The sequence below is a fragment of the Apaloderma vittatum genome, unplaced genomic scaffold, assembly GCF_000703405.1.
Source record: "Apaloderma vittatum isolate BGI_N311 unplaced genomic scaffold, ASM70340v1 scaffold9912, whole genome shotgun sequence".
Lineage (NCBI taxonomy): Eukaryota > Metazoa > Chordata > Aves > Trogoniformes > Trogonidae > Apaloderma > Apaloderma vittatum.
This window is the reverse complement of record NW_009705308.1, coordinates 48,958-59,211: the sequence shown is the minus strand read 5'-3', so window position 1 is coordinate 59,211 and position 10,254 is coordinate 48,958. Positions and strand designations below refer to the sequence as shown.

General features: G+C 40.6%; 1 protein-coding gene across 1 annotated transcript in view; it reads left to right on the top strand.

Annotated features, from left to right (window-relative positions):
• DUSP16 (dual specificity phosphatase 16) overlaps nt 1-10,254 on the top strand; it is a 27,454-nt gene that overhangs the window by 15,838 nt on the left and 1,362 nt on the right. The window contains exons 3-5 of the mRNA XM_009865345.1: nt 1-119; nt 6,019-6,178; nt 6,869-6,992. The exon at nt 1-119 is cut by the window's left edge and continues 36 nt beyond it. Coding sequence (XP_009863647.1) covers nt 1-119; nt 6,019-6,178; nt 6,869-6,992 — 403 coding nt within the window. The remainder of the gene's footprint in view (nt 120-6,018; nt 6,179-6,868; nt 6,993-10,254) is intronic.

The following is a 10,254-nucleotide window of genomic DNA, read 5'->3' as shown; positions in this document are numbered from 1 at the left end:
GAAAGTCCACGCTCATCCCTACTTGCATTTCTCAACCCTGCCTACCTGTCTCCAACGTTGGCCCAACCAGAATCCTGCCTCATCTCTATCTCGGGTGTCAGCGGGATGTCCTCAACAAGGTGAACATTCTGGTTGTCATGTTGTGTATTTGGATGAGTATATAATCTCCGTGTGTCTTCGTCCATGCTTCTGTCATACTGCATCATTACAGCTAAAGAACATCTGAAGTAGATAGAAGCAATAGCTGTTTGTGCATAAGCCATGGAAAGCTATGTGAGAACTAATGATGCACAGACCATATAATTAATCCACGTGCCACCGTAATATGAAGCTTGGTTTCCTTTCTCCTTCATCTCGGAGAAGACGATGTGGTACCTTCTGCGGTAACCTATCAACCAAGAGCAAACTATCACATCCGCTGTTACAGCAGGTCAGGTACTTTCCTATGTATAGCTCTGGCTGGTTTGTTTTGGCAGGCCTTGGATGTTAACACAATTAGATTAATGCTTACAGTAGGACAAAGAAAGATTGTCTGTTTTTTAGTATTTCCTTCAAGTGCTGGAAAAATAGCACTTAAGTAACCTTGAATTGTATAATTAGGGACTACTGAAAAATCTTTGTACACCTAATAAAATGTTCAGGCCTGGACAATCAGTGGGGTCATTTAAAATGAGCTTTTGTGGCAGCACTGTACTAAGAAACTTTTACTGTTTCTAAATACATGTGCATTTAATAATTTCTGTTCCTACAGAATAGCCCAGGATAATTTGATATACTTAAAATAGTCAGCAAAGTCATCAGATATAGCACTGGTAGGGTGTTGGACTAAGAGCTTGTCTCAAATTGCTACAGGTCTATATTCCTATGCATATCCACAGATGTTGCCTCCACGAGGAGACCAACTCATGTTGCTTACAACCTGCATCGTGGGTCCCTTCACAAGGGAATTTCTTTTACTTCTACTGCAAGTGCCCTCTTGCCTCCCATAATATCTGACACTGACTCATTGGCTGAATCTCCAACAGCCTCCATAATTTGACATTAAATAGATGGATGGCAGAGAGGGGAGAAGTGTGTCACCCTAGCATGTTTCCTTAATTATGTGCAGGACTTATGTGTATTTTTTCTATCTGTGTACAATAAAGCTGAAGACAGGAGCTGTCCTAATGGTCCTGTAATTGGGTCAGATTCATGTACTTTGACCATTATCATACTTTGCACTGTTTTCTTCTATTTTTATTCCATCCCAGTCTGGCCATTAATAGGCTACTTCTAGATTTTTTCACAATTGTTTTAAGGGGATTTTTGCCACACAAGCAGTCATGTAGAAGGTAACTGTGCTTTAACAGAGTGCACAGAAAAATCTTTTCTATGGAGGAGTCATTATTTTTCCTCAGTCCTTTAAAATCTTCCATGTCTTTACTGCCAGGTAGCAAGTCAGCAATTCAAACCCGATGCACTTAACGATGGATGTCAAAGCAGCTTAATTCTTTTCCAATCACAAAAGTGGTTTGTGGTCCCCAGACAAAAGACATCAGGAACTAAGTAATTAAAAACAGTTTTAAAAAAAATAAAATAAAATCCTTGTAGCCAGACATTGGCATGTCAGAACACAGGCAGCAGATCTCTGCTGATCTCCCGTCAACACTCTTTGCTTCTGGAGGAGCCTGGATTCTGCAGAGGGATAGTGGGGAAACTCTTACTCCCTTGAGTGCCCAGAAATACCAGTACGTGGTAAGAAAGCTGGGAAATGAAGAATGTTCAAAAGGAAAGGGCAAGGAAGAAAAACAACCAACCAAAAAAACCCACCAGGGATAAGTAGCAAAGTTCTGTCTCAGTTAAGTCCGGGAGCTGGTAGGTGGTTAAATTCACATGCTCTGGTTTAACAGACGTGCTGGTTTGTTTGCTGCTGGGGACAAGAAGTTAGCTTTTTGTTAAGATTTGTTTGTTTGTTTTGAGTCCAGATTTTTTAAAAAATACTAGAATTTTTCAGGAAAGTAGGATTCTCAACACTATTAAGATGTAGTTATATACACTGACTTTATTTTTACATTGAAATGCTGTGACTTCCCATGATTCTTTCCATTGACCGTATATATTGATTTTGCTAAAATTAAAATGTCTCAAAAATATCTGCAAAAAGCATTCTTTATGCACACTAGTGTTCAACCTAATGATTTAAGGATGTGAATTTTCAGCATGTTTTATCAAGATGAGCTTATCTTTTCAGAATCTTTATAAGCTTATCCCCTGAGTGTAAGGGTAGGGAGGTGCTTGTCTTGTTGCAGGACAGTCTGTATTCATGACCTTTTAAGAATACTAACACCCTTTGCCATTAATATCTCTGCTGATAACACTTTATTTATGAAAGCTAGGCAAACACAAATGCTTGGTTTGTTTCCTTTGGCAAAATTAATGATTACTCTGGAAAAGTCTTAAAAGACTTTTTTTTTTATAATTTTGCTGTACACGTTTCTTTCTAAATGCTCAATTCTGAAAAAGTTCATAATTTTTTTTTTTTCAGTGTTGAAATACTGAAAACCTCATAGAAGCTTTAACAGAAAAGTTTGTTTCTGTTTTGGGCTCTCAGTGTGATCTATTGTGGTTATTTTCTCAGTGTGATATATTGGTGGCATTGCAAGAGAATACTTACTTTTACAGAAGATCTTTGTTGTTCATTCTGAAAAAGAGGCAAACTAAATTCTAACCTACATGGGAGTAAGAGTGTCCTTTCTGAAAGTTAGTGTAACAGAAAAAAAACCTGTCTTGTGGTTATGGGCCTGAACGAGCCTCCTACTTCCATCCCATGTTTAGTACCGGCATTTAAACTGTAAAACTTTCTGCCTTGCTACTTACATAACTATTCTCTTTCTTTTCTTCCAGACCTGGATTTTTATTTCCTGGAACAAAATAACATTTTAGGGTGCCATTAATTTTCAGATTAAACAAGTCATAAAATGTAAATAGGCTGACAAAAGAGCATTTACCTTCTTTTCACAAAGTTGTTAGTATTAGGATTTCTGGATCTTCCACCCATCATAATTCACGTCTTCCTCTTGGGTGCCTTACAATGAAGGCACTGTTATGCTTATTATATTGGAGCGTGTTGCACAGGGAATGATTGATACCTTAGAGCAGAAGGAAGCGTGACTTTTTTTTTTTTTTCTTCTTTAGCCTTAGTCTCAAAGACAAGCACTAACACATTTTGGGGTGTTTTTTTAGCTCAGAGATTTCAAGCTTGGCATCTCGCAGCCTTCTTGTTCCCATTTGAATAATCAATTCTACACCAAAACCCTTGTGTTAACTGTGGAATCGTGATGGTTGGACTGTGCGGCCCACCAGCGCTTATGCTTTAAAATAAATCATGTTTTCTATTCTTCTAAATTCATCAGCCTGCTGGCACCCCTTTAGCTGTATTCTGAGCAAACCTGCATCACAGCAGTCCATTTGTTAGCGATACCTTCATCGCCTCCCTCCTTTATACACAATCAAGTTCATGAACCCACGTGTACTTCAGTACCTGCTATTTCTAGTTTTCCTTCGCTCACCTTTAAGTGGTTACAACAGGAAGTGGACTGGTTGGAGGGCAGTATTTCAACAGAGCTGTGTAAAGCAGGTATTTACTTCATAGCACTTGATGTTGAAGAGCTTGGGATTGGAGGAGTGGAAAGCCGCGTAGCCCAGGACAGTGAGGCGGAGATGCTGAGGATCGGAGATGTCCCTTGCACACCTAAGCTCCCCCAGGTCTGGCAGGGGCTTGTCCCCTGGGCCAAGAACCCCGTTCCCAATGCCTTCCCTCTTGGGATAGTTCCAAATATTCCCCTACTTCCTCACATCACTCCCGCTTTCAAACTTGTAGGTCTATTGGTGCGTGAGAGCTAAATGTAGTACAGAAGGGCGTGGCGGAGTCGGCTCAGAGAGGCACATGGGGCTGAAGGGAGCTTGCTGGGGCAGTTGGGGAGATGTGAAGGAGGGGAGACGTGGAAGTCGGGGACATACTGGAATTTGTTGTCATTGACGAGAAGCTGAGCTTTACTGGAAGTCTGACCTGGGAAACTACTAGCAGGGTAAGAAGCAGTAAGGCTGAGAATTTACTTTTACACATGCAGCCCTTTCTTTTCTTCCCCGCCTCCCGCTCCTTTCTTCTTTTTATTTTCTTTTTTATTTTTCCTTCTTTTTTCTTTTTATTTTCTTTTTTCTTTTTCTTTTTTCTCTTTTTTTTTTTTTTTTTTTTTTTTTTTACTGTCGCTGCAAATTATATTGCTGACAATTTGCTTTTGCAAGTAATTTGTCACCTCCTGTTCCTTGGATGGGGTTGTTCATGATATAATGTATGCTCGTTAGTTGAAGGTGTCTGCACCTTGAGGCAACTCTGAGGGACTTGAAAGTTTGGAGGAGCTGCTCGTTTTGCTGCAGGAAACAAAATCCAGCTGGCTAGCAGAGATCTGTGTAAATACCCTGTCTACAACCGTTGCTGGCTGGACTTTATGCACTTTCTTCTGCAAATGACTGATGTGGATTCCCTTCTCCCCTGCAGTCCTTTGTTCTCACTGAATATTTAATTTCTGCAGTGTGTGTCTTCATCCCTTCTACATACACACATACATACGCATGGTGCACCTGTGTACTCCACATCCCGTGTTATTTAGACTGCTCTGCTTTGAACAAGATAAAAAGTTCCAGCTCTTGAGCTAAGCAGCCACATCCTAGGTTCTCCTCACCAAAACATCTTTATGCTTGCAGAAAAAGAAATACACATGGGGAAGAAGTGACCATTTGGTTTCATGACTCTCATACTGGTAGATCTTCAGTTGAAATCTGTAGTCTAAGAATTGCTACTGCTTCTGTGAATTGATGTAACTTTTCCTTTTTATATAATTGCCATAAAAGCAAAAGGATTAAAGTCAGATTTTTGAGGGCTTTTTTTTATGTTTCAGTTCAGTTTCAGACATTAGTTTCCATAGAAATCTGGCCAAAAGCTCTCCAGTGTTCGTATTCAGTGTTAACTACTGTCAAAGCAGAGTTTTGGGTGTCACTTACTGCCAAATCATACCTGGACCAGAAAAGTTGTTTGATGAGTATTACTCCAGCTTGCTTAATTGCTGTTCTGTATCAAGATGCGTACTTGCAGGTGACAGGATACTAGTTCTAGTACTTACTTGTTGCACATTTTAGCACTTAAGGTGCCTACTGCAACAGGTATCACTTTGCAAAACTCTAAATACGACGAGTACGGCGAATTGGAGAAGAGAGATGTCTATTTTACTTGCAGTCGTGAAATTTTCATGACTTTTTTAAAAAGTACAGTTGACTTTTATGTTTTTGTGGGGTTTTGTGTGTGTGTTTGTTGCTGTGACAATCTCTTTTGAGATGCAAGAGGACTAAAGACTGAAAACCGAAATATGGGCAACCAAATTGTAACCTATGAAGCAGAACTCCTATAAAACTACAGTTCGTGCTGCGTGAAATGGTCTAATTCAAGGTCTTAGTTCTTTCTCTCAAGGTTTTGAGTGAGTTTTGTATGTTGCCTTAGAAACAAGAAAGTCCAGGACACTTTCAGAGGTGACTGCAGGAGGCATCCATTTCATTTCAACATTTCTCAACAATATTTGTGATGGGGCAAGCTCAGTCTTAGATATGTGATCCTCAAAACACGCTTTCGGGTCAGCAAGCTACGTGTGGAAAGTGTTTGGTTACCTTGTCAGCTTGCACAGTGGACATTTAAACCAAAGTAGCAAAACATTGATTCTGTTGGAAGGGATGCTTCTTAGTAGCAGAAGGTAATCTACCATTATTTCTGTTCTTTGTTAACTTCGGCTTTGTGTGCTTTGCAGTGCGTGTGTTATTGGAACACTCTGGGTGTAAGAATTAAAAGCTGAGGAGGTGTCTTTTTCTCAAAAGAATGTCCCTAATCCAGTGAGAGGGATTCCAACGTGCATTTCAGTTTGGGTTTTAACTTTGTAACATGCCAAAAGCACCATTTGACTTCTCTAAGCTTAATCGTTCTCTCTTTCCTAGGAGCTGATGCAGCAGAATGATATTGGCTACGTTCTGAACGCCAGCAACACTTGTCCAAAGCCTGACTTTATTCCAGAATCCCATTTCCTGAGAGTGCCTGTGAACGACAGCTTTTGTGAGAAAATACTGCCTTGGTTGGATAAATCGGTTGATTTTATAGGTGAGAAGAAAAATTAAATTCTCTCACTCTTAAATCGGTTTCTGGATTCCTTTGTGCGTCTGCCTCGCTGTTTTGGCTGGAGAAGACCTGAATGCTTTCTGGGTGGTATGAAAATACCCAAAGGATCTACGTACATGATCACCATCACTTTACAAGCACAGAAGCTTGTAACATAGGGAGATTCTGCCACTGCATGTTCCAGCACTTACGGAACAAAGAGGCTGTTTAAGAGCACAGCTCTGCTTTCTGGCAACCTGGTAGATCCCCGATACGTGTCTGGAGAGAGCGAATTAGAAAACTGGACATATGGATCTTGTCTTTAGCTTTGAGAAGTGACCTAGCCAAATCTGGACTGGCCAAATTGTTCCATCACAAGTGCTTGCTTTTTACTTGCACATAAAAATTAGAAACAATCACCTTTCCCAGATATCTAGATAGGGTTGTTTATGAGCACATTAAAACACAGTGTGCTGTAACTGCAGTGTGTTTCCTGGGTAGTCACATGCTTTTTCTGTACTCGGTGCTATACGGTGCTAGAGAAAAGTGATTTGGTTTTTTTTTTTTTTAAAGCTTCCATGGGATTTGCATGTAGCAGTTAATTTGGAAGTTTTGAACAATTTAAAATAACATTGCTTTCATCATGGTATAATGCTGCTGAGTTTGACGCTTGCCCATTTCTTTGCTATGTAGAAAAAGCAAAAGCATCAAACGGCCGTGTGTTAGTGCACTGCTTAGCTGGAATCTCTCGCTCTGCCACAATCGCGATTGGATATATCATGAAGAGAATGGATATGTCCTTAGATGAAGCTTACAGGTAAGGAGTACGTTTCCCTTCATACTAATCCTTGTGCCTGTTGGCCTATTTTTAAGGTGCATGATGAAAGGTTGTATGACCATGAGTAGAAGCAGACGTATTACCTGGCCTCTGCACACTCCTTTTTTTTTTTTTAAATGTAGGCTTCCTCCATAAACAACTTAATAGTGTCAGTAGGCATCACACAGCTAATATTAATTGCCCACCTGCAAAATGCTGATGTTGGCCTTTGCTCCAAGGAGGCAAATACATGGAATTTAAACTGCCTATTAAATGTACGTACATACACACGCAGAGCTACAGCACAGCATATAACAGCATCTTGTAAATTGGAGAGAGAATGGAATGGATGGAGTTAAAGAAGAACTGAGGATGTTAATAATTATGCTTATGACAAATGCTAGGCTGGATCTGTTGACTGCAGTTTGGTATTTGGTAATTCTCTCAAAGGTGGTGCCTGCAGGTGAAATGTCAAGGAATAAGAAAGCTTCTTTGTTACTGTTAAAGTCAACTAAAAACTCCGAGAAAGTATTCTGAAGTATCAGCTCTGTGGCATTAGAGAATTTTTGTGGAGATCCCCTTCCTTCCCTGCCTTTTCAGCCTTTCAATTTTTTTTTTCCTGTATGTGGACTGTGAATGCTTTGCTACATTCTCGGGGGCTGGGCTGCAGTTTACCGTGACTTCAGTGTTTCATTTAACAAACTGCTTTGTTGGGTTGTACAGAAAATGCTGGGGGTTTTCTTTGGCACAGCTGAGGCATCGCTGTAACGTGCACTGTGCAGAAGCCATCTGAACAGTTGTGCTGGAGCAGGTGGAGGAAAGTAGATTCCCAATGACCAGAGCGTTTGCTGCAACCAGCTCTAAAACACTGATGAGGACAGAAAGATGACCATTAGATAGTCTCTTGTGGACTGTGATTTCCTTGGGACATCTTCTTTTAAATTGGCAAACATGAAAAAGGTGGATGTAAGAGATGCCTAAACTACAGCTATCTCCCATTGCCTTTTAGAAATTTTCCCCAGTTTGGGGTTGGTGTTTTTTTCACCAGAGCCTGCTGACAGTTTGGTGGTGTGTAGTGACTTCAGCATGTTTGATTAAGAGGCATAGCTGAAAACTCACCATTTTATACAGGTACAGATAATATGGATGAATTAGTGGATGTGGATGGATCCTGTGCAAGGTATGAGCCTGAGTCACTGAAAGCACCTGTCTGGTCTCGGGCTGGAGATCAGAGCTGTAGAGTGCTACACACTTCTAAAATGGACATGCTTCAGCGAGCTTCTGAAGTGCTGTTTCTACATTCCTCCATGAAATCTCCACATCGAATTGTTGTTTGTTTCTTATCCTGAAATGTGAGTTGAGTGTGAAGGATTAATCATCCTAGGCCTTTTTCTCTTTGCACTGTAGGTACTGAACAGCTACTGTGATATTTAGATTGTATTTTTCTCCATCTCCTTTGATCTGCCTTAGTTAAAACCATCTGCTGCACATTTCATTCATTGGTTTGGGATCTCTTGTTGGCAAAGCTTGAAAGAAAAATATTTTTCTCTGAGTTAATGAAAGTCATTAGATAAAATGATTGCCTGACACTATTACAAAAAGATGACACTGTTTCTTGAAGTGAAAGATCTGAGGAAATAGATGTTTTTAATCTTTCCTTAGGTAGAATAAGACTATACAAGGGAAATAAACATCACACTTAAATGTTATGCATGTTTTGCAGTTGGAAAAAAAGAGTGTGCATTTTGAAATGAAGAAGTGTGCAAAGCCTTAAAACTTGTCAGGGGGATCCAGCAGAATTTCTTGTACCCTTTTCAGTTTTTAAAGAGCTAGTTTTAAAGGTAGGACTGCCCAGTATTTTGGAGTGAGATGAGAAGAAAGTGGAAGGAACAGAGTTTTGGAGAGGCTACCAGAATGCAGGCCAGAAATTGCAGTGTTGACCAATAACAAGTACAACTAGCTTTGACTGGAAAAAAAAGAAGGAACACTGTATGAATTCTTGAAAGTGAGTTGCATACACTGGCATAAAAGTTCCCAAGTTAAATGGTAAGAGATGAAGCTGAAGAATCCTGCAGAGACTTCCTAGTTTTTTTGTCTTTGACAGTGTTACACTTCACAGTGGAAGCTTGTGCAACCTGGTATTCCAGGTCATCATGTCAGCTCGACTGTTCCTACTCTTGTTTGCTAATTTGGCAACTTAAGAGAAAAAAAAGCAAATTTTGTTTGATATGTTTTATATGCTTGCCCATATTTGTGCTGGTGTATACCCATATACACGAGTACACCTTTGAATTTTTCTCATGCTGCTTTTAATGGCTGTACACATCCCCAGAGATATTTTATTTTTAATACTATTTAAGTTTCCCAGTGATGCACTATATGTGTATTTAGCTCTTCAGGGTTTCTTCCCTTGTTTAGTTTCCTTGTCATCTGGTTCCTCATAGTTCCAGGAATATGGTGGGGTTTTTTTAAAAAAAGGAGGAGGTATTTGGGCACCTTTCTGGTTTACAGCCCGCAAAACTTTTTAAGCGTGCATTGCACCTTCTCCATGTTCAGCAGAGTACGTAAGCGCGTGCTACAGTTGGCACGTGTGCGAGAGTCAGGCCGCTTCCTACGGGACCTGAAAACAGATTAACTCTTCCCGGGATGTGGTAATACCATTGCCCTTTACTGAACGCCTCTGGGGCTCGCAATAATATTTTTGTTTTAATGCCGCACTTGCTCCTTTCTTCTTCAATTACCATACCAGTGGTCAGTACCAGTGCACAGGAGAAATCACTGATGTTTGCTGTACACAGCTGGCGTCTACCAGAGCTCTTGGTCTTGCCTGACAAAGCTGATCAGGGTGAGAAGCGCTCGGTGCAGTCACAACGGCACGAGAGCAGTGAAAGGAACGCGAGATTTCATCCCTTTGAAGGGTGGAGAAGGTGATCCGCTTTCGGCAGCACAAGGGAGCCCAGGGTCTTACGGCCAGAGCTCTGGTGCCATTCCTGCAGAACAGGTGGAGCTCTTGACTCTGGCCAGAAACCAAGGTAGCAGAGTGCCCAATGGTGAAGCAGAATCATAGAATTGTCTAGGTTAGAAATGACCTTTAAGGTCATTGAGTCCAACTGTTAAAATAAGGGCAATGATTCCCTCAAACCTTGTTGTGGACATCATAGAAGAGGTAAAAAGAATACTTGCTTTTCCCTTTTTTAGCCACCTGCAGAGAGAACTGAGAGCATCCAGGGTTATCCTGAAAAAAAAAAAAAAGCAAGCAGCT